Source organism: Copadichromis virginalis, linkage group LG15 (assembly GCF_057382275.1).
Source record: "Copadichromis virginalis isolate Kocher_CV1m ecotype Utaka linkage group LG15, C_Virginalis_male_GT1.1, whole genome shotgun sequence".
Classification (NCBI taxonomy): domain Eukaryota; kingdom Metazoa; phylum Chordata; class Actinopteri; order Cichliformes; family Cichlidae; genus Copadichromis; species Copadichromis virginalis.
The window spans coordinates 15,012,451-15,037,857 of NC_140632.1; the positions used below are offsets into that span (position 1 = coordinate 15,012,451).

At 42.1% G+C, this 25,407-nt stretch overlaps 1 protein-coding gene across 8 annotated transcripts in view; it reads right to left on the reverse strand.

Moving 5' to 3' along the window:
* Window positions 1–25,407, reverse strand: part of gphnb (gephyrin b) — a 110,530-nt gene that overhangs the window by 72,973 nt on the left and 12,150 nt on the right. For 7 of the 8 annotated variants that reach the window (XM_085432133.1, XM_085432132.1, XM_085432131.1 and 4 more), the window contains exon 2: window positions 2,022–2,100. In XM_085432133.1, the coding sequence (XP_085288259.1) occupies window positions 2,022–2,100 (79 nt within the window). Of the gene's footprint in view, window positions 1–2,021; window positions 2,101–8,859; window positions 9,020–25,407 lie in introns of those variants that run through there. The other variant, XM_085432134.1, reaches the window with a different exon arrangement.

Consider the following 25,407-nt stretch of genomic DNA (forward strand, 5'->3'; position numbering starts at 1 on the left):
GGGCACGGCGTTCTGGGTGGTCAACCTGATGGAGCTGCTGACTTGTGGTGCGGTGTGGATTAACATGGCATGGAGACTCTTAAGCCAGGGGAGGTCAATCATCACCACGACCCAACAGACCAGAGAGAACAGATGCCAATGCTGACATTGCCTTCCAATTTCCAGTTTTATGCTTAACAGCAGCTGGTTTACCACTAGTCATCTCTGTCAGTTAACTGGTATAAAACACACTCGTCTCAAGTGCTCTTTAGTAGCATGAGAGTCCCTCAAGTCAGTGGGAGCCCAGCATGGAGACAAACATCAAATACGTGTAGCCAACAGTCTCACAATGAACTGGCTATAACAAAATTATTGGCCACAACAGAACCTTTTATCAGCTGTCAACAGCCAATTGCATTTTCTCATATCCCAGTTCACAACGAGCGAGCCAAGAGTTCTCTGTAAGTCTTTTACATCCCTCATATTAAAATAGATCCACCTATTATATTCAAATATCAACAGGGTTGCCCGTCTTTAACTCTTACCCTCATGAAGATGACGTCTGACAACCTGCCGAGTACCCTTAGCGACAAGTCTTGACTCTAAATACATCAATAAAGATGTGGTTTGATGACCATTAAAACAGATTATGTTTTTTTCCCCCAGTTAACTGTATAGGAAGAGATCGCCTTTATTAACTTCTGATGTACATCGAGTGATTTTGTTCTGGAAGCAGGGCTGGAGTATGATAAAAACCGCTCAGGTCACAAAAGAGATACAGGGTTACCCCTAGTAGGCGTCCAAGGGCTAAAGAGTTAATGCAAATAAATGCAATTCCATCAATACCAGAAGGAAACTGAAGGATCTTTTAACACTGTTGTTGCTTTGCTTGACCCGTCAACTCTAAAATATCTTTCGAAAATATGTATATTGTAAGGCACGCAGCCACACACACGCACATGCACGCACACGTGGTTTAAAGCATGCATGCACTGATAGATACACAAACAAAATGAAACAAGCAACTTAAAATTTCTACTCCTGCTGCACAACACTGTACAAACAAGCATGTCATGAATCCCTAATCACTTTCTGGCACCCTGTCGAGCGTGACGCACATGACATGGCATAGGGCTGCCCACACTCCCTCTTTGTGTCACACGGAGTTGACACATGAATTACACATCAGGCTCAAAATAAACATACCGTAAAGGACATGACAAGCATGGATCAGTCCAGGGTCCCACAACAGGGGGGTGGTGGGGCCTCGTGACACTCCAGTGATATTGAATAGTGTGAGACAGTGACAAGGGAGCAGGGTAGCTCCAGCAGGTCTACGGTCACATGAGAAATTGCTCGGATGTCTAGAGAAGCGTGTCTGAGGCTGGTGTTGGGGGTCACACTTTTTAGTGTTGTATTCGCAGGATGAGATGGCACTTCTATGTGTGATATTTGCAGGGGTATAAAAAGACTCTCAAATCACTAAATGGAAGAAATACAAGACAATGGTGTGCTTGAAATTTTACGGCTTTCCCTGACTGGCTCACGCAGAATTCTGACCTCAACCATTTTGAATCCCACCTTTAGGATGAACTTAAACTGTGAGCCCGGCCTGACTTCACTAATCCTCTTGTGACTGAATGAATGACTTTATTTAAGAAATAAATGATCCAAATGAGCACGGTGGTACTGGGACATTTTTAACAACTGTTGATTTCCCCTCCTTCAACTTCTTTTGAGTAAATAATGACTTCTTGCGGCTACCAGAATTCATCCTTATAGATAAGAGAACTGCAAGCGCTTTTGTTGTTGCCATGCATGCTGGGAAATTCTCTTCATGAGGGGCAACACTGATGTTGAGCTGAAGAGATATTTTTAGCTTCTTAGTTACACTCCTGCACTAAAAGAAGGCGGCTTACACTCAAAGACGCACACATGCAGGAGACTGTGCATCACATTTGTGTGTGGTAGATTTAAAACAACTTTCATCTGTGTGTTTGTGTGTGTGTGTGTTCATTTGTCTAGAAAAGGGCAGTACTCACAGGGAGGGATCGTGGACGAGATCTTTGAGGTTGACCCCACTGCGGTCCTCTGCTAGGTTTCGAAAACAGCTGTCACTCACTGGATAGGCAGCGATAGAAAGAAGAAAAAATGCGGTTAGCTCCAAGTTCTAATGTTATATTACATGCATAGTCCAGGAAAAAGATTTTTCTTTGCCATAAATGCAAGTAATTTCAAGGGAAAAGCAAAAGAAAACCTCAAGAATTTACGTTCATAAACCTTTTTATTCTTGTGTCTGCCTCCTAATGCAGTACGCAAGAAAAATTACTATTTTTTACTCCTCTAATTTTCCAAACTGTGCCTACCTGTGAATCCACAGTGGGAAACTGAACTGATTACCAGATGAAGGAAAATAGTGAAATAAACCAAAACGATTCTCCTTGTGAACAGATGAAAAACACCAGAGGAGGAAAATCCAGGAAACATCCCTCCACACGCACCTTTAAATGGATCTCTGCTGTTTTTGTTTTCATTCTTACATTTCACACCTATGCCTTGGCAAACAGAGAATCTCCAGCACACAGGTTTCGTCCTGTCAAAAACGGGGACAACAGGATGCTGATATTTGTTGCAGCCACACTTGTCAGCTGCGACTATTATAAGGCAGGTGTTTCTGTATATCAGAATCATGTCTGGTGTAACTGCTATATTGTCGCCTGAACCCTGTCTTCCAACCCAAACCATAGTGCAAATTAAAAAAACGGTCAGGGTGTGAGAAAAATACATAGTGACACCCTTCCAAACCCTTCATTGTGCAGGCTTTTGATATCGGTGAGCCTATGGAAAGCCACACCTTCACGCAAACCCCCCTTGACTGCAGAGCAGGTGTGAGCCACATGAGTCATCACGGTGATGATAGACAGATAGAGTGATGGATAGAGTACGACGGGAGGAAGATGAATATGTGGAGAAAGAAAAATGAGTAACAAAGCAAAAGGAGACAGAAAGAGACATTTCAAGATAATGGAGAGAGGGATAAGGTGTTTTGTAATCCGATGGGTCAAACATGAGCAGACACGCACTCGCATCTGAAAATAGATCCAAAACGAGTCAATGGAGGGGGTGATGGCGGTGGATTTAAGCCAAAAAACTTGATGCACTAGTCGTAGCCAACACTGGAAATGTCATGATGTTACTCCAATGAAAGTGCCATGATCCATGAACAAGAGCGGGTGGGGAGGGGGGAGGGGGGGTGGGGGCGGAGGGATAGGGTAAGGACATGGGTGAAGCAAGAATGGTGCAAAAAATGGAATTGAGATGGCAAAGGGGAGGAATTCAAATGAAGAGAACGCAACAAAGCTGTATAAAAAAGATGGGAAAGTATGGCGTGATCTGAGTGCGGGCAATAAAAGATTGAGTTGGGGAAGAGAAAATGGGAAGATGTAGAAGATGAAAAAAAAAATTGAAAGAGGGGGAAGGGCAATGGCGAAAAAAGCTGTGCCGATGGGGCAGCGCTGTGGAGGTAAACAGAGGGAGCAGGACGTTGCTCTAGGCTCTGGCAAATAAATAGGAAAGTGCTGACATTTGCACACTGAGCCTTCTCAGAAAGAGAGAAAGAAAGGCAGAAGCAAGAGAGACAGAAAGATTGTCGGAGAGGGGTGGTGGCGAAGCAAAAGAAAAAGTCTGAGGGAGGAGAGAAAAGGGGATGATAGCACATGGAATACACACCACCTTGGCTTTACAGGGGGACTGCTGCATAAGTGCAAGGATGTGTATGTGTGTATCAGGTTGAGCGTATGTATGTGTATAAGGACGAAACTTCGTTCAAGACTGCAGTATTCCTTACAAACACACTCTTGCACACGCGCACACACAGAGCCCTCCTCAGTCTTTCTCTCCCAGCTACCCCTTGATCTAAAAATAGCCGTTCCACTCTCCTACAAGAGGCAGCAACCATTCTGAACCAATCAACACGGTCTGTCAAAGGCATCGGCATCCACCACCCCTTAGTGTGTATGTGCGTGCGTCCATGTGCGCGTGTATGCATTTGTGCAACAAGGGGAACTCCTGACTGAGGGTAATAAAACTGCCCCTCCCTTCTGCACCGGTTAGAAATGGTGGGAAAGTGATCCCTCCTAGAAAACAATAGCTCGGAAAACAAAAAGAAAGCAGGAGGGAGAGAAAGGGGAACAAAATGAGGAGGGGAAAGGAGTGCGGGTGAGAGAGGGACAGGGAGATCTGGCTGCAGTTGAAACAGGCTTCAAAGGAATATTAATGTGATCCTGTGCAAGAGCTGAAGACAGGGGAAGAGAAGGGGGAAGAGGGAGGGTAGATGGGGAAGAGAGAGAGAGAAGGCAAGGGGAAAAAGGGGCGTGAGAATTTATGACATCGCTATCTCCCATCCGTGTAGCTCCACCCATGCACCTTTCTCCAGGTGAATCTGCAGCTCAAGCCTTCACTGCCCGCCTGCATTCTACTCACACCTGATGCGGTGTAGTAGCCACCAGGGATTTAATCATCAGAGCAAGCACATGCAGAGTTTTACTTCCAACTCTACAAGCCCGACGATGATACCTGATCAGTGAGCAGCTGAGAAAGTGCAACTCTGTTCCCGGTGACAGTAAAGACGCAATGCAGTGACCTCTGTCCCACCCCAGAGGGTGCTATACCCCATGCTGCATACTGTACATACTGCAACCTAAAGGTCAATGCTTCTACATGACTGGACATCCAGCAGGAGACAGACGGCTAAACCCCAGACAGACTTCTATTTGACTGCTATTTTGTGGTCAGGCTCATATCTTTTGAGAAAAGTTTCAGTTCTGAGCAAATGCATTTAGTTTTTATATTGGACATCAATGATAACAAGTGCAACCGAACATTTCCCTTGAACTGTCCTCTTCTTTTCAATGTTATTTATATTGAGTCTAGGGATAAATGTTCAGTTTTTTACATTGTTTTTCTACATTTATGTCACTGTCTATTTGTCTGAGTCATATTATATTAAGAAAGGAGAACCACTAAGTAACTATTTACAAAGTTGAACCAATGTTATAGTGCATTGCTATTGCATTGTTTCAATGATTAAAAAATAAATAGTGAAAAACAAGTATTTTGAGTACTGATTTAACGTCCCTAAAAGTATTGCATTTATCCATACAGGTATCTCCGTTATCCTGATCAATTTTCTATTTAATCTCTTTTTTTCTGGGGTGTCTGTCGGTATTGACTCTTATCATCTTATATTTGCCTGTGAATGTGTGTGAGTGCACAAGCTCGGATGTCCCCAGGCTAAAGTAGTGGGAGGGGAACAGGAGGCCTGTGCTTCAGAAGCATTACGCAGGGCAGCACCACGCATGAGATCTAGATCACACCCTAACGCAAACACGGGCTCCTGCACATTCTTAAAGGGTAAACTGCTAGTGCACGGGAAAGCACAGGAGAGCACATCAAGAGTACAAAGAAAAGAGAACTGATCAGGAAGTGGAAAGAAATGTCATCATAGGACAAAAGTTTGATGCTATGTATCTTTGACCTTGGAATAATGGAGACAATGCCAATAAAACCTGTGGAAGAATGCCCGGTACAGTATAGATATCTTGCCTACACATCAATCTAGAAAACCAGAAGCAATCATTGGCTGACTGAGGTGTGTTTGGCCATCGAACATCTGGGCTGATACTTTAAAGTCCATTTAAAAAAAAAAAAAAGCAAATAAAAAGTTAAAGAATTAAATAATAGCTAGTGGTTTTGAGATGTCATTCACAAGTCTTTTTTCTTCTTTTGCTCTTCCTATTGACTGTTTGCTTTCTTGCAACTAATGTCTTCCCTACCGTGACCAGTCTTTAGTACTAAGACTACAACATGGACTACAAGAGCAAATGGAAACTTTTTAGTTTTTTAGAAAGTACATCTCATTTCCAAGAGGCTTCCCTTCTAGAGGTTACATGACAGAACTATGTTAAGGATCCTGCAAGAAACCTTGCTGACTGTTCTTGTTCTTATATTTCAGAGGGTTAGAAACTTTCAGCTGGACTAAGACTGCGGGGTCGAAATAATACACATTGCTTATTTGTTAAGGAGTGACAAAAACAATGTCATTTACAAAAAAATGCTCATTTTTGTTTATGTTAATAATAAGTTATGCCTCAGTAAAAGGTGTCTTTTCATTGCCATCTGCTGTATGTAGTGGTGATGATTATGGTAAACATCTGTGCGCACATTAATATAACTGAAAATAAAATCACATCAAAACTGCAAATCCCGATCTTCCATTTGAGCAAGTCCCACACACACACAAAACAAAACATGACTAGATTTGTCACATCAGTGAAGTTATTCCAGACAATCTAAGTTATCTCCAGTTATTGCGTTCACGAGATTTTCAGAAAACTTGACCTCTGACCTTGAGGTCACTGAGTTTCGAACTCGTCAGAGATGTGGTATCAGTTTGAACCTCCTACGCTGCCTCCTTCTCGAGTTATCGCATTCATAAAATTAGGTGTCCACTCCGCCTGCCCGCCATTTGCCATTCTTGATGATGTCACAAGATGATGCAAAAGACTTATGCATAAGCAAACATGCAAAACAACAGACAAAAGATCTGAATTGTTGTTTTCAAGTTGTGAGTAGGATCTCCAAATATTGCACTGCATTAATTAGTTATAGTCTATTCTTTGATTAGTATAAACCTGAAGTGATAAGAGGCTGTAGCTCAGGTGATCGAGTGGATCACCTTCCAATCAGAAGGTCGATGGACTGATCCCTGACTGAATGTTACTAAGCACTAACAAAGCATAGATGAAAGTTAAGAAGGGGAATGAGTAGTAAAAAAGTGCTTTATGTGTTAAATAGCACTATATAAGTATCAGTCCATAACCGACTTAGAATTAGTTTATTTTGGTTTATAACTCGGACTCAGCTGCAGCCTCAAAAATAAAACTATGCTATTAGTGATGGTGAAACGGACAATGAAGTCAGCAAACAGACCAGGTTAGGTGTCTCTGTGATATAGGTAATGCTAGCATGCAACTAGGCAGGAAGCGTCTGTAAAAGAGTAAGTTGCTTGACTAGCTAGCTGTCTGTGTGCTGTCAGTCTGTTAGCCGCTAGCAGAGACTGCTGCTTCATAAACCGCTAGCCTGTTCCACTTAATCATTTCCAGGACATAAAACAGTCAACTCTCATCATCTCCCTGGGATTCCACACTAATGGGGTTTTCTCTTATAACAGGTCCTTCCACACCCATCACATAGCTTACACACACAGTGTGCCGGTGTATAGATGTGTTTAGATGCCTATTAAATGTTGCACTCTACTTTCAAGGTGTAAGAACACACCTATACACTGACACGCACAACCTTGGAGGCTCTTATATGGATCAGCAACGGGGCTTAGCTAGATTACAAATCAGTGCAGAGCAGAATGGATAAAGTTTGCTTCCAGTCCCATTGTGACACTTCCGCCATGAGTAAGACTATATACCCTGCTGCTTTGAAAGAAGGACACAGAAATCCAGCTGGCTATAAGTTGCTCATTACATCTGTACATGTGAAAAAAATCTGCAATTTCACTAGCGCTGGGATAGTAGGGTATCGTCTCATTTTCTCAGCAGCCCACTTGGCACCTCTATTGTTTTTTCTTCTTTATCTGCTAACAGCAGTGCAAGTGGCCCTCCAGCCCCGGAGAAGCTACTCTGGGGGGTCAAACACTGGATTGGGCTGACATCTACCGGTGGGAGGGACAACACCTCTGCACACCAATAAGCCTCTACCAAAGTGATATCACTACCTCTTGTCATCTATTTTACTGGCTTGTTCTCCATCAAATGGAAACACTGGGCCCCAGGCCTTGGATTAAATGGGCTTAATGATGAATAGAGGTTTGGATCCGCCTCCAGATTGTAACAGGGTGGGGTAGACATCTGACTAGGGGGCTTTCAGTACTACAACCCCTTTCTTAGCAAGGAGAGGAGAGGAGCAATGGTGCACAAATACCAGCATCTTCATTCCATGGCAGGGTAAATTTCCAAATTAATAAAAGCTTCACGGTGCTGGGTAAAATATAGTAACAGCAATAACGGCAGATAACCTAATCTAATATAAGCCCACTGTATCTTAGCAACCTTGTTAATTCTGTGAGGAGCAGTGGGGTAAGCAGCAGAAGCACAGCATCCATCATCAAAGACACACCCAGCAGCAACACACACACGCACACACACCAATTACTCAAACTCCCAAATCCACGACACCATGCAGATGCACATGCTATCTTGCCATTACCTGCTATCTCAATCACACGTGCTAAAGATCAAGGCATACACATGTGCAAGAGTACGCATATAGTCACATGCACACAGAACCTCAGGCTTACTGTAAGCAGTCAGGAGAATGGAGGGGGTGTGGAGCGGAACAATGGGATCCTAATCGTTGGGCTGCATTTCAAAGCCTCTCCCCTCTACAACACTGTTTCTAGATAAGATTTGAAAATGCTATTTATATCCATGGGGAAAGGAGCCAACCAGCAGCTTGATTTTCATTTATTTGAAGTCAGATCTAAATTGGGGTGGAGTTACATAATGCAACTAGTGCGACACTCCACCTGCTACTACTGAGCCAGCCGCTGAAGAAAACTACAGAGGGAAACAACTCAAAAAGGCACTGGGCCCACGCTAGCACTGTGGCTAATAATTAATCCATTGGCTTAATAACCACTGCTTACTATAACCAAAGGAGCCTGGCTCATCCGTGTGGGCATAGCAATGGGCCGATTTGCATCTCAAATCCAAACCTACTACAAAGTGGCCCGGCCAAAATCCGGCAGCCGTGTCGCGCCAAGGACAAAACAACACAGCACAGCATGGCCCAGTCCCCCCTACGCACCAGATGTGCAGAGAAAGAAGGACGGAGAGAGGAAGACAGTTCTGTTCTTCACAGCTGTGTCCCAGGCATGCAGGGAGGGACCATTCCCAGCCCGGCTCATGCAACTCTCCCCCTGCCTGCCTCCCTGGAGATGAGGCAGCTCCATCCCAGCCTGAGTAAAAAAAAAAAAAAAAAGGAGGAGGAGAGGTGGTAGGATGGACATGTGGAGTTGAGGGAGGGTAAATTGGAGCCCAACCCTGAGAGGATTAACAGAGCAATTCACACTGGATAAAAAAGAAGGTGAACACAGAAAAGAAGACAGATGGGAGCAGCAGTGGGAGTACTCTGAAAACAAAGAGGGAGGACAGAAAAAGGAAGAAGGAGAGGAAAGGGAGTTGTACGGTAAAATGGGAAGACGGGGAAAAGACTGGTAATGGGAGTGTGTGAGAAGAGAGATGCAGAGGAATAAATAAAACACATGGAGATGAATAGAACATATAAAGGTACAAGAAAAGAAGAAGGAAAATGGGGGAAGAGAACCCCGAGTGCTCCCAGATACGCCTGACTATCTATAGTTTCAGTCTCTCTTTAGCCTCACAATTTATTCCGTTCTTCTGCCTAAATAGGCAAAGACTGTGGGGAATATTCGTAACTTGAAAGCCAAGAGTCAGAGTCAGTATATAATTGTTCTTTGAACATGACAGAATGACATTTGATCACGAGACTCAACATCAACACTTAAATGTTTTTTCAAATTTTTCCTTATCAAATTGTCAAAAAGGTTTGGAGGAGTCCTTAAAAAAACCCTGGCATCTGCCTGATCAAGGAAAAGAAAACTACTGCATTGGCTCCATTTTTCCTGTGCTCAGGAATTGTTTATTGATAGCTTGGGTATGAGGTAATAACTGTTGGGTGGGTTCTTTGTTTAGTGTTATATGTGTGAACAGCATGTACAGTGGTGTGAAAAATTGTTTTCCCCCTTCCTGATTTCCAAGTGTCTGGAAAGGGTTACAAAGACATTTCTAAGGCTTTGGGACTTAAATGAACCACGGTGAGAGCCATCCATCCATCCATCCATCCATCCATTCGCTTCCGCTTATCCTTTTCAGGGTCGCGGGGGGCGCTGGAGCCTATCCCAGCTGTCATAGGGCGAGAGGCGGGGTACACCCTGGACAGGTCGCCAGTCTGTCGCAGGGCTAACACACAGGGACAGACAACCATTCGCACTCACATTCACTCGCACATTCACACCTAGTGGCAATTTGGATTATCCAATTAACCTATCCCCACAAGCTGCATGTCTTTGGACGGTGGGAGGAAGCCGGAGTACCCGGAGGGAACCCACGCAAACACGGGGAGAACATGCAAACTCCACACAGAAAGACCCCGGCCTGATGGTGGAATTGAACTCAGGACCTTCTTCCTGTGCGGCAACAGTGCTAACCACCGTGCTGCCCCGGTGAGAGCCATTATGCACAAATGGAGAAAATTTGGAACAGTGGCGAACCGTCCCAGGAGTGAACGGCTGACCAAAATTACCCGAAGAAGAAGACAACGACTACTCATCCAGGAGGTCACAAAAGAACCCAGAACAATATTAAAGAACCGCAGGCGTCTCATTTAAGGTCAGAGACTTTTTTTAAAAAGTGAGTAGTTATGGTCTACAAAGAACATTTACTTCGACAAGTTTTCAGGTCCATGCTTGTATGACCAAGTAGTTCACACATATCGGGGCCTGGAGCCTGGGGCTCGCTCGGGCCACTTCGGAGGTGGGGTGCCCCCGGCCTCTCGGCCTGGGGCTCGGTCACTCAGGCGCAGCTGGCTGCCGGCGGAGCTCACGGGCGCGTCACTGCAACTCCCCCTGGCTTCTGCTCCGCGGCTGCTGAGTGAGCCCTCATCTGGGACTCTCCTCAGCTCTTTCCGGGACAGTGGCGCAGCTGCCCCTCTGTTGGTCTTCCTTGGTCTCTTGTGTTCTGGGGGCCTCTGGATGTCTGGAGTTTTGATCTCCTCCACACCTGCTTCACGCCCTGGAGGACGGGGCTGTGGCCCCCCCACACCCTCTAGCAGATTATTACATGAAGGAACCTTTTAAAAAACAAAAAACAAGCGCGTCCATGCTCACAGGTGTACACACGGGTGATCACACCCGCAAACTACACCCTTTTTGGCTCCTACCTCAAAGCACACTGTGTTCTGTTGATCTTATGTGCTGCACAATAATGTTTAACATTTAGTATTTACTGTCATATTCCCATATATCATTGTGATGTTGTTTATTCTATTACTCTTGTTCTCTTCTGCTTGCTTTCTTTTTTCTTTCTCAGCAGGTGATCCAGGTGATTGATATATGCATTTTTTTTTCTCTGCCCGTTCTGTTGGTTTTTGTCTTTTGCCCTTCTCCCCCGTCCCTCTTCTCAGCTGTTTCTCTTTCCCTCTTTCTTTCTCCCCTTCTTTCCCCCAGTCAAGTCTGTCCCGTATTCAGTAAGTGAAAATAAAATAAACAATAAAAGGTGAATCAAATGGACCATTACGGCAAGGCTGGGATGGTCAGTTTGGTAAAGTAAATCCGTTGGGCATCTTTCTTTGCCTTTAGACAACAATTCTGATGGCAAAAGAGCCAAACGGGACAGGCCAAAAAAAAAAAAAAAAAAAAAAAAAAAAGTTCACACATATTACAATTAAGGATTGCTGGTGGGTTTTTTAGTTTGGTTGTTAGTGAACGGTGAGCTCTCTATTTGTGAATTGTATCAGCTCCTTTGCAAACTCCTTAACATCTTTTTCCTCACTCCCCTAAGGCACACAATATATTCTCAAATTATTGCCTCTCAGTCTATTCTGCAGGTCTTCACATCTAGCTGTTAGGTTCATATCTAGGCGCAGCAGATATCTTATTGCTCTCTCTTTTCCCATTCTCTTCTGCGGCATATGATATTCCACCTCTGTAGTTCTTTTTCTATTTTTACATTTCAGCTTTTAGTTTCGCCATAAATGCTTCTGGCTTTGCAAGGTTGTGTTAGCATTGTTTTAGTATACTTGATTATGTGTGTTAGCACTTGCCGTGTCATTGCCAGGTTGATTTTGTTTCATTCCTTTACTTCACGTTTAACTGTTTACTTGAGCCTCTGCCTCTAGAGGCTGGTGCCATTGTAAAAATACTTTATATAGCTGAGATTTCAGAGATTTGTTAGGATATTAAATATTCAAATGGACCAAGCTCTGCTTTTAAAGCCAGATTTACTAAACAGGGCAAAACAAGGCTTGTGAGGGCAAACCCCAAATGGGTTAGTTTTGCGGTGATCTACAAAGGTTTTGCTGTTTTATGCATATGTCATGCCCAATCTGCCAGCTGTGGGTAATTACTAACAGGACAGACTTGTTCACTGTAATCAGAAAAGCATTTAAATATAGGTCACACGTACACGTTAAAAGTAGGCCTATGTGGCAGTCTGCCTGACAGAGTCATTATAATGGAAACAAGCTTCATTAATTGACAGGTTCCAATGTAGAACTGTAAACTGCAACAATATTTTGACACAGCGTTATGCAGCATTCATGTATTAAGACAACTTACAACACTTGAAGGGATAAAATGAACCAGAAATGTTTGATTGACAAACGTTTATTTCTATACTTTGCAACTGGTGGACAGTACCAGCACAATTTATCTATGCTATCTATCAATGTTAATTAAAAGGATAAACAATCATAGATTACAGATGTTTGCCCATCTGTGATCTATCCCTCACGTGCTGTCAGTGCATGCAGCTGAATTTGTGTAGATCTACGACTAAAAACAGCCATATTCGATCATAGCTACGAAATCAGAGTGAAAACTGTTTGCACTGTCTGTGGTTCAGTTTAAGTTTACAAGTTGAATTAATATTTCACTGTTTAAGTGTAATAAAACTTTATTAAGGGAAAAATGTGTTTAGTTTATTAAACGGACCAAAAACAAAAAGCACCTTCAAACTATCAAACCATCTAAAACATCAAAATGAAAAAATAGACCGCTTTTTAAGACTTCCTGTGCCTGATATCAAACCGGGGCCTGAGTATATTCAGGATAGGGTCCAAAGACAACATCGTCCTCGCTCTGGTCTCTCTGTTTTTCAGGCATTTAGCTTTGAACCTCATGAAATTCCTGCTACAGAAGCCACAGTATTCTGAAAAGGACCAACACCAAAAATGAAAGAGTTGGAAGAATTTTGTTGTTGCTGGTGTAAGCTGACTCCCTTTGGGTGAAGGTTCGAGGTCACCTCTGAATTCACTAAACAAATTTTGAATTAGGTGGCTATATAATCTATACCTTTTTTTTTAATCCAAGAGGCTCAGTTGCAAAAACGCAACCTCCCGGCTTCGTACACACAATCTTCTCAGTGTCTTTGTAGATACTGACAGCAGTTTGTTTAACGCCATAAAAACCTTAGTAAATCTGGCTCCTACCTTTATCAATGCGTTTTTAGTAGTTTCAGTGTTAGAGGGCAAATGTCAGAGGCAAGATTTAGGAAGATTTAGGAAAATCAGCACTGGTATTACAATAAAACACAGAACTTGTTGAAATAAAATTGACTCTCATCCAGTCTTAAAAATTACCGCCTTCAAAGGCTCATCAGGCAAGTTTTCTAATAAAAAGTTACCATACTAATAAATACTAAAACTAAGGATATTTCCTCTCTCCTTTTGATTTGATTTTAGTTACTTTTTTAAAGTTCACAAAATCATTTCAGTTACTTTTACTGTTTGTGAAAAGTTTTCATTTGTATTTTAGTAAACTATAATTTTTTTCCACATCTAGTTTTACAGTGAAACCTTTGAGAGTGCACTGCAAAAGGAAACCTAGATTCTTTCCAGCAGTTTCTTTAAAGAAGCCTATGTGAAAATGACTGAGCTTCTCACTTTATTTAATACCAGAATAAACATCTTAATGAGTTTATGGTGTCAATTGCTAGCTTGAAGTCTTCTTTAATGCATTGTGATGTTCATTATGCACATTTTGGTTCCATTTAGAGAAAAACAGGTGATTAAAAAGGAAAGTATGCATTAGAGTGTGGCAACATTGTCATTTACAATGTTCCCTGCTTCTTATCCATATTCATACTTTGCTTGTGTGCATTCATCTCCAAATGCCCAACTCAACACTTCAATGCTTGATACAAAACCCGTCCAAAACAGCGTCCACGTTAATGCAGTTTATGGTTACTCTACAACACTACCTACAAACAATATCGAATGACAAAAGTACCAGCAGTCAAAGCAGGTGGTGTGAGGCAGTGAATTGCAAACTACCCACCATCAGAGTTGCCACAGTCATCCAAATGTTAGTCCCACCACAGGTGAGCTCCTTGCAGTCACTCTGCATCACACTTACCTGAACTTCTCTTTATGATCCAAATATTACTAAAAACCTGCAGCCACCTGCAGCTCTCCACAAAGGCCTCAGGTACTAATGTTTTATTAACATAGCCATAAATATTGAAAAGACACTCACTAATGAAGCTGCGTAGAAAAGTTCCAGAGACAATTTACAGCAGCAAGGAGTACGGGGGCCTTGATTATGTCACCCTTCTTTCTCTTTCGTTGTCCTTCATCTTATTTCCCACACCATGGCTGGAATGCCCCTGCAGCTCACCCTCCACCCACCCACCCACACACACACACACACACACACACACACACACTTACCCCTCAGCAGCCTCCATCTTCTTCCCCAATCTATGTTTTTCTTGTTCAATGAAATCAATGGATTGGAGGGGCTTGACAATCTGCCACACCCCTTGCAAATATTAATCATAAACCACAGGCTCTGAGTATAATGAGGCTTGTTTCTAATGACAACAGGCGTGATGAATGTGTCTGTGGCTCGGCGTTGCATTACAATATAGCCAGTCAGGAGTGCGTGCACGTGTGTGCATGTAGTAAGAAGGTTGGGCGAGAGTGTGGCTGTTGGGGGATGAGGTATCACAGCTTTTCCCCCATGTAGCATGACATTTCGATGGCAGAGGGCCCACGGCAAGCCAGCTCTCTGTGGCATTTCCAACAGCTGTTTATGCACACATACACACAAGCTAAATGTTCACTGGGCATTTTATAAACACGAGTGCTAGTATGTAGAATGCACGAGAGCAAGCATTCACACATTCATTTTACTATAGGCCTATTTTACTATAGCCCTATTACTATTACTACTATTACTATTACTATATGCCATTTGAAGTATAGGTGAGGGCAAAAAAGAAATCAGTAATTTTCACATTGGATGTACACAAGTCACAGGGGTTCAAGCAGGGAAACACACTATCTATAGTAGCTGACAAGAAATTAAAAAATAAAGTATGTATACAGTGAATTCTATTTTGCCACCAACGCTATTTCACAATGTGGGTAATTTGGGTTTTTGTCTACCTAGTATGACACACGCCCACATCCACTAAATGTAATTTTCTCAGTATCTCACTGCAGAAGAATGTTTTTGAGGTTCTGATTCCAAATTTTTTTAACTTCCTCCTGAAAAATGATTAGATTTAGTTTTTAATGTTCGCAAGTAAGAAAGGCTGGCTCCAATTTTTATTTTATTTTTTTTACAATTTCCAGCTTAACAGCATTAAAAAGCTTACAGCTTGGTACACACATGGTTTTGTTTTCTATGGATGAGTTTTCCCTTCATGTCATCTACACCGTGGGTGATTTTTTGTTTTTCATAACGCATCCATTTGGATACTGTAAAGCGGACATAGCTTGCGCCATTGCTCCAAAAGCTGCCAAACAGAACAAATAATATGACTTGCTGTGCAATACAGGCTGTCGAAAAAAAGGCTGCGCTACAGTCTTGGTGAATGACACTATTAGTTCTTTATTAGTTTGTTAGTTACTACACTAACAGGCAGATGTGTGTGTTGGTGTGCATCACTCATACACTGGAAGGTGTTTACTAACCAAGCTTACTTACACAACCAGGCAGCATTGCATCCTCTGCAGAGATGGGCAGCAATGCGTTACAAGTATTACAGTAACGCATTACAAGTAACGTGTTACTGTAATCCGATTACTTTTTCAAGTAATGAGAAAAAAGGGATTACTATTGCAAAAAAGGTAATTAGATTACTGTTACTTTCCCGTAAGCACGCTGCGTTACTGCGTTACTAAAACCGTGATTCTTTGCGAGCAGTGTTGGGACTAACGCGTTATTAAGTAACGCGTTACAGTAACTACGTTATTATTGTGGTAACGAGCACGGTAACTAGTTATTATGCCAAAATCAGGAACGCGTTACTCGTTACTGGGATTTTAGATAGGGTCGTTACTCGTTACTTCGTGTGGTGGCTATCGCGGAGCTTCCACAGATTCAGTAACATTAGCAAGTGGTGGAGGCCAGCAGGTGGAAGAAGGAAAAGGGACGCAGAAGGAAAAGAGACCCGAAGCGGCCGCCGGTCCAAGTGTGAACTGAACTTCAGGTAAGAAGTTATGACCTGCAGTCTCTCTGGGTCAGATATGAACCAAGTTTAGGTGGAGTTTATTTTTGTTATTCTGACTTTTTCTGTACTGCGTGCTAGCTAGCATGACAGAGTTTCTATACAGCTGGGTGGGTGCTATGAAGTTAATGATGTTGAACTTTATTTTGTTCATAAGTTATTAGAGTTGCCAACCGTCCCGCCTGGTATTCAGAGGAAATATTACGCGTTTCTTATTGAGGTGAAAAGGAACAGTTTGTGCCGTAATTCAGCTACAATGAAAAAGGCACAAAGCTGGAGTTATTCTGTGTCTTTGCTGCACAGCTGCCTCTTCTTCTCTCATTCTCCCCCCTCCCTCTCCCGTTTCTACTTCAATCATGAAAACTGATCAATGATCAGCTGATCGGCTCTCTTGTTTGTTTATCGCTCACTTTGCGCCAGAAAGAGGAAACCAGCGGATGTCGCGCTAAACAACAGCAGCACGTTTAAGCTTGATCAGCTGTTGTTAGAATTTATTTAATATTAATTTCTAGTATCAGCTGATGTTTGCTGGAGCCACAGCTGTAAAGCTGCTGGTCATGATATCAGTTTGGTTATCTGGTGAGAGGGAAACATGAAGATGAAACCAGGAGATGTCCTTACTGAATCATAAGAGCTGTGATGGAGAAACAGGTTTACCTTTTAGGTGACATGAATGAGTTGAAGGGAAGTTATGAACTGTTTCTGAGAGACAAATAACACCAGGATCCCTTTCTATGTAGCTGACAGCTGGTAACTGTGCAGGTGCGGATCTAGCAAAGTGTTGCCAGGGGGGCCAGGTAGGGCATTAACAGGGAAAGGGGGGCACAAAGAAATACTTTTCTTTCTTATTCTCATTTAAAATGTCTAGCTTTTAAAAAATAATTATCTGAATCTTACAACAAACGATTGATAGATTGATACATATATACCATCAGAACAGTGTACATCACTGTCACAACAGTGTTTATTTTCATTCAAAGGCTTTATGATTTTTCCTATAATGGTGGGCCGGTCTCTAGTCAAAATGCCCGGGACGATTTTCTGTCCCAGTCCAGCCCTGTATGCAGCTCATCTGCAGTCTGGTGTTACCTACATCTTCCTATTCAGAAGGCAGAATTTCCGAGTTCTGAGTACAATCGAAAGCACCACGACTGCAGTTTTTGTGTTGGATGTAAAAAGCGAGGATAGAATGGCTAGGATAGAATCAGGCGTGGGCTTTCTCTCGTGGAAATGTGCACATTATTTTTTCCTTTCTATTGGTAGGTGGCACAGTGCACTGTGGCAAGTAAGCAAGCTAGAAGACTGGCAAAGTTATGGAAGAAACACATTAACAAGAGAATTCTGAGTAAAACCAAAGTTACTTTCCCTAGTAACTAGTTACTTTGAAAGTAACGAGTAACTTGAAGTAACTGAGTTACTTTTGAGAGAAGTAACTAGTAATGTAACTAAGTTACTATTTTAAAGTAACTTACCCAACACTGTTTGCGAGTGACTCATGACAGTGACGTAAGCGAGTGCCACGTTCGTTGCAACAGCTGCGTGCAGATCAACAATGGATAATATAACGAGTGCGGCAGAGAGTATGACCGTGCAGCGTTTAAAGCGTGGAAGTACTGACCTTACTTTGAGTTTGTTTCCGTAAAAAGTGACAAAAACATTAGCGTCCGCTGTTCACTGCGTGGGAAGAAAACTTCTTTTTACAGCGAAAAACCCCCTAAACTTCCGAGCAGAGCAAGCACCGACAGTACGCCGCCACGGGAATGTCAAACTCCCAGATCCTTCCACTGACCACTACGACACACCTGCACCAGGGCAAACCTCCGCCTATGCCACTCCTGCTATACAGGTGAAAATAGAGCAACAGGACCGCTGAGTCTTTGATTTTATTTATTTTCTGCTGTGGTTTACGTGCATTTATTTGAAAGAGTGAGTGTAAACACAAAAAACTATTTTATTTTATGTGCTGGAATGTGCAGAAAATAGGTTTAAATGTTAAACAAATTTCTTCCAGTCAGAGAATGTTGCATATAATTTAATGTTTGCTTCATGCGTAAAGTTAAAAGATTAAAACTAATAAAACTAGTTTCAAAAAGAGGCTTTTTCTTTTGATTACATTTTATATGATGGATTATGCAGAAAAAATAGAATTGGGCTGAAAGATCTATTGCTTTATTACGGTTGTTATATTCATCTTTTATATACAGTTTACAGATGTAGCTTAATTTATAAATAAGCTCAGTGCTGAAAAACTCTTACCTTTTTATTTCCTAATAATCCGTAATACCACTTTGTGGCTACCACTTGGGATAGCAATAAACAGCATGACCTGTTGACTAAATTTATTTGACAGTTCCTACTTTGCCCAAGTACTGGAGACCCCAAAATTAATACTGATGTGATATGCATAACAGTTTAATTTAAGAGACTTCGCCTGCATTTGATGTGCAGGAGCATATCTAAAGGAATAGTCACATCTCAGATGGGAGGCTATTGTGAAAATAACATTTATTATCCAGATTTTGCTCAGAATTAACAAAATTATGTGCCGATTTCAAATTTAAACTGGCTATCAGCACAAAAGTCCTTGTGTGCTACCAAAAAATTTTAAATATAGGAAAATTAGATCAAAAGTATTTTTCTGTTGTGTGTGTGTGTGCAATTTCTGTGAACCAACTCGCTGGCTGATTTACGGAATTCAGAAAACAACATATTTAAAAGATAATGGATATTGTCATTTTGAGGATTATAAAATGCAAACAAATACCGAGCTGTGTGTGTTATATCTATGACTGCTCCATTAATCGGCCAGGTACCATTCTCTTGTTAGAAGCCAAAATGAGTTTGAGAGCAGCTCTATTGATTTCAATAGAAGTGCTTACACTGGCATCGGTATAGCTGTACATTTTTGATATCTCCTTTAGAAGCCCCCCACCCCCCACCCCACCCCTCTGCCTCCAATTCCCTTCTCTCTCTCTTTCTCTCTCCTCCACTTTCTTCCACCCCCACCTCCTCCTTTATCCTTCCAAGATGCTCATGCGAGGCTGCAGCAGTACAACCACAGATTTACGCATCCCAGTTTGAACATGGAACAACAACATGGAAAAAAAAACCCCCACTCACCTCACTTATTAAACGTCAATTAAAATGAGTAAAGATCGAAGGGTGGAGAGCGGTTAGCCTCTGAAATGTATAGCTATTGGCTAAGATAAGCAATGGGGCTCTTAATCTGTTGGTGTTCAGGGTTTGTAGTGGTACATATGTGCTGAGGCCTAATCAGATCAGGTATCGATTGGTCTTCATAGAGGAGGAAGCTTAATGCTCTCCCTGCTCCTCTGCGATATGTCTCACTCATATGAAGGAAGGTAGAGAAGCTCAAAGGCAGAGGGAGGAACAGACCAACGGTTATGGTACTGCAATAAGGGTTACAGGTCAAGGTTATACTGACAGAAAGCCACTGAGAATCAGTGTCTCATTTCTGATCAGAGCAAATGGTCACATTCATGCTGAGAGGGGAATCATTTGATGGGCAGGACAAATGCACAACCACAACTCCAATCCTGATTGGGACAAACAAGTCCCAAGAGGTGCAGCTGTCAAGACGATTTCTGGGGCAAAAGAGTCGTCCATATTGTAAGTGACACATTGTTCACTAAGTGGAAAGTTAATCTAAACTGCATCTCCACAGGGTCCCCATGTAGCAAAGATGGCAGCTTCATCATCGCCTGGTCTACCAGCTGCCCTCCCCATGACCAGTCTCCACTCTCTGTCCACAAATCCCATTTCATGCCAGCCTCGCTTCTAAAAAGGCAAAACAAAAGCCTGATCAGCACAGCTGCGGCTTTAGGACATTGTGCCAACAATCATCGTGAAATCGGTGGAACAGAGCAAAGTAAAACTCTGCAGCAACCAAGAGTACTGAGCACTGCACTCTGCAGCTTTAAACAATATGGGCTTCTTAGGTGTGGAAACTTGTGGCTACTACTTCCTAAAAGTAAACAATGACACCTGCATTATTTAGCTGGTAGGTGTTGAAAGAAAGTGAAAAGAAGCATGAATCAGAAACTGATGCTGTTCTAATGCACCCATCCACTGACAGATCCATGCATCAACCTTCTAAGTATTATTCAGTTCAGGGTTGTGGAGTAGCACTGTAAGCAAAGGCATCCAGTGTTTCCCAGAGTCTCCTTGTGGTTGGACATGCCAAACACTTGAAGCACCTCAACAAGCCCAAATTACACTTTCCACATCCACATAGGCCTGAAGAGGAACAAGCAAAGTGTTTTGCAAATCCCTCAAGTGCGTAAACGATTAGTCGAATAAGCAATTCAATTGAAGGGAAATTAATCAGCAACTAAATTTGCTAAGCTTTTGCTGGCTCTAGCTTCTCAATTCTAAATTGTGGCTTTCATTCTGTGACTTATTTACATAAAAATGAATATCTCTGGGCTATGGACTGTTGGTTGAATAAAACAAACTGAAAACTGTTATGGGATTTTTGCTGTTATGTGATCTTTTAAAGACCAAACAGTGCATTGATTAAATGTAGACATTATCAGCTGAGTATGGATAAGGGTCATTAGTTGCAGGCCTACATCTATCAGTGCATTAAATCTGACTACATCCAGTATAAGCGCTCAAAAATGCAGTGCAGCATTGCTGCAAAGAATTAAAGATCTTTCACAGGATATGCAAAAAGTGATATATTCAGAAATGGCGTCATTGTTGAGAAAATGTACCTAAAGTTGCAAACTCACAGTGGAAATAAAGTCCTGTGGATGAAAGTTACGATGAACACATTCCACACGTTGCCAGTGCTTGTTGATGTGTTTGTTAATGTGTGAGTGGGTGGTAATACATGGGTGTATCAGTATGAATGTGTGCAAATGATTTGACTCCCCTTATTTCCCAGGATGCAGAGTTTTACATGCCCACACACACACACACACACACACACACACACACACACACACACACACACAGAAAGAGGAGTGCCCCGGGCCCAGCTGTACTAATGAAGAAGCCTGTAAGCAGCTACCTTCATTACATTCAATCCTCTGGACAGTGTCAGCAATTACATTGCAGCTTCCCACTGTCAGAGCTCACACATGTATGTACACACACACACACACACACACACACACACACACACACACACACACACACACACACACACACACACACACACTACAGCTGGATACTTCTTCTCCAGACTAATTGAGGTTGATGCAGGGAGGAGTTCCTGTTCCTCTTCTTCTTTAGTAGTGGGTATTTGGCTCAGGCTTGGCTCTTTAAAACCCAAACCTCTCAATGCAAACTTAGATCTACCACCACATCACCATACCCCCTGTGACGACTCACTCTACCAGCCTCTCTGTATGGTGGAGCAGAAGGGAAGCCTGGAGGCAAAGGGGGAAGCGTCCTAATAGAGTGCTCCACTTGCCATATTTTACACATCTCATCACTTATCCCACTGAGACACATACATCTACATGTCACTGTGGGGGCAACTGAAGAGGGAAGATCCTTAAGGATCAGAGAGTTTTTGGGACTGGTGTGATTGTGTGTATAATTCTGTGTTTAAATAAAATCCATTCATCCATCCATCCAGCTTTTTGTGTGTGGGGGGTGGAGCCTATCAAATCAATCAATCCCACTATTGCTGATGAAGATATCCATATGTATGTGATGATATGTAAATAAATGACAGTAGATGGTAATCACCCATTCATCTTTCTACCCCCTGGATATGCAGCTACTGATTTTTTTCAATGCTCCTTAATTACCTTATTACATTCCTAGTATTATTAGTCCTTTTGGAGCCTTTGGTTGCCCACAGGCACTGGCCACAAACAACAATATCCTCAGTTTATATCCACAGGATGACCTTTTTTCCAGGCTGTTAACAAACCTCTTTGTAAAGGTCATAAGGTAATCTCTTCACAACTAACTGTAAAAAAATATTCAGTTAACTTTGATATATGACAAAGAACAGCATTAAATCTTCATACTTGAGGAGCAGGATCCAATAAGTGCTGCTTCACTTGCTGTTAGTGGTATAATTGTTATGAATGGTGCATTTGGGGTACCTCCATGTTGTTGTTTTGAAGCCACAGGTGACAATTGACAATACCAGAAGGTGGAGTGCCAAGTTATCAGCTATATAGTATAATATGAGCGTATGGGTGCACTGCACAGACACATACGCCTGCTAATTTGTGCTAAGAAGAATTGAAATTAGCTGGGATAGCTGTCAGCTATGACAGAAAATGCTATCATCCATCCATTTTCTTCCTCTTATCCAGTTCATGGATCAGTTTATGGTGGGGCTCGAGCCAATCACAGCTGTCACAGAGCAAGAGACAGGGTACAGCCCGGACAGGCTGCTACTCTGATACAAGGCTAGATAGCAAGATACACAACGATTCAGTTCTAAGGACTTAGAATTACCAGTTAACCCAAAATGCATCTTTGCATGCATTTTACATGGGAGGAAGCCAAGGTCCCTGAAGGTAACTTACACAGGCACATGGAGAACATATTAATTTCAAACAGAAAGGCCCCATCCAGCGAGTTGATTTGAACCTTCTTGCTGTCAGGCAACCCACTACACCACTGCATGTTTAGCAAATTATATGTAGACATGGGTCTCAGAAAATCTATACTTGATTCAGGTGTTTTAGTCAATTACAGAACCATTTCCAACCTTCTCAAAAAAATTGTTGAAAATCAAATATGTGATCCTTAGCAGAGGAATAGTTTAATAATAACAAGAAATCCAGCCAGGATTTACAGCACAGAAATTAAGTTACACTAGTGACTTACTAGTTTACTAGCTTGACTTTTAGACTGACTGGTTAGTCATGGAGTCCCCCAAGGCTCTGTTCTAGGTCCCATACTACACATTACACATGGTTGTTTCGAGCCATATTATTTAAAAACACTGCATACATTTCCATTTGAATGCAGATGCCACTCAGTTATATTTATCTGTGAAACAAGGTTACACAAATCCTTTAAATAAACTATCACCATGTCTTAAAGAACTATAAGGGCTAGATGGCATGTAATTCTCTACTGTGATATGCATACAAAATTATTGCATTTGCACATATAATTCTCAAAATCATGTTTGTCTTGCCAGATAGTTACTCTAGAAGGCATTTCCTGGCCTCCAGTCTCATTTACCTTGCACATTAAACACAATTCCATGAACCCAAAGGGTCACTAGAGAAGCTGCAGTTTTTGACCCCCTATGTTTTGGTTTCATTTATCCTCTCTGCAGCTAAAGTACATATAGATTAAACTTAAACAAAAGAAGCTTGTGTTTTTTTTTAAATGTCCCCAAATGGCTGAAGACTGCTACAACATGTAGATGTGCTTATGCAAATCTCAGTAGCAACAGTGCAGCACCACACTGGAATTAGTGAATGTCTGTTTTTCTATTGCATTAGGCAGAATTTCAAGGTAAGCCACAAGTATTGATAATTATTTATCTCTCGAAATCTGCTGCCAATGTAAGAAAAGACAAAACAAGTAAAAATAAGAGGGCTAATGTAACAAAACTGAAGAAACTGAGTGAGACACTCCCTGACTCACATCTTTAAATGTCCAGTGTCACGTGCCAAAACTGAAAAATCACCAGTCATGCCTGTTGCAAGACCATAAATGATGCAAAAGGGCAACAAAGCCGTCAAGCCTTGTCAATCAAATTGACTTTTGTGTTCATGTGTTGAAATTTTATGGCTATGATGTGTGTGAGTATGCGGGCGCGTGGGTGTCTCTTAACATTTGATTCCTAGGTGCCATGATCTGAAAGGATTTTGTGGTAGAAACGGAAAAGGCATGACACTGAATAATGGAGGAGGAGAATAGGAGAACACCTTGACCACACACACACTGGGACGAGGCCGGCCATCAAACACACCTTGTTAGGGGAAGCTGGCCTCCTCCATTATTCACAGGCACATGCTCCCCTCATACTGCTTTGCCGGGGAAGATGGAGTGAGCCGAATGTAGACAGACAGCAAAGGGAAAAAAATGATAAAGGTGGACATAGAAAGAGAGGTGAGGAGACAGGGACAAATATAGTAGGTGAGAAAAAGGGGGAACGGTCTGGGATAAAATGTGTTATAAGAGTAGAAAACGTAGGGTGAATGTGTTATATTTATCTCTGAAATCCTCAGACTTTCTTCAAACTCAATGTCAGTCATCACTGATTCAGAATCGATTTGTGAAACTGACGCAAACATACATGTGCAAGCAAGACAGTGACTTAAATTATCGCTGTCAATTATGAATGCAATTGCAGCATTGTCTCCATAGCGACACCAAACACTGCAGGGGAAAACCTTCATAATGGGGACCACCAAACATGATGGTTAGTGAGAATACATTTTCAAAAGAAGAAAAAGAAACAAAACAATAACAACAACCCCCCCAGTGTGGCACCTTTGCATTTGTTGTTTCTAAAATAGAAGCAATTCAGATGACGGAGGTTCCCAGAAGCATGTGTCACACACATCAATCAGCACGTCTCACCTCGACATGGCTGGTCTTGTGGCCTCGGGAAGGACGGATAATGGTGGGAGGGAAGAGGTCTGAAGAAGTGACGAGCCAATGGATAAGCTGGCAGAAAGTCAAGAAGCAGTGGAAGGGCCATTGCCAAGGGTGACAGCCAGAAGTCACACAGCACCACAGCACTTCCCAGAGGTCCTTTTCCTCCTTCTTGACTCGTGTTTTTGTTCTTATGAATGGCTGATGTTGTGTGCTGCTGACTGATGCTTTCTAACCTCTTTTATTTGCATGTCTGAATGAACATTAAAGGGCTTGTGGTTTTCAATCGTGCACACCTTTTGGGAGAAAAATATTACCGTTTTGAAAAATTATTTTTTCACTTGTCATAACTTTGCTTTGACTTACTCTGTTTTGCCTCCTGTGTTTCATTCCTCATCCCTCTTCAAACTGCACCCCACTCTCCTGCTCTGTTTGGCAAACAATAACAAAATGTCGAAATACTGGAAACCTGAGTGATGTTGACATAAATGAAGTTCCCCGTCTCTTCTTGCAGGGAAGCAAATCTAATAGCTGCTGCACTACATAG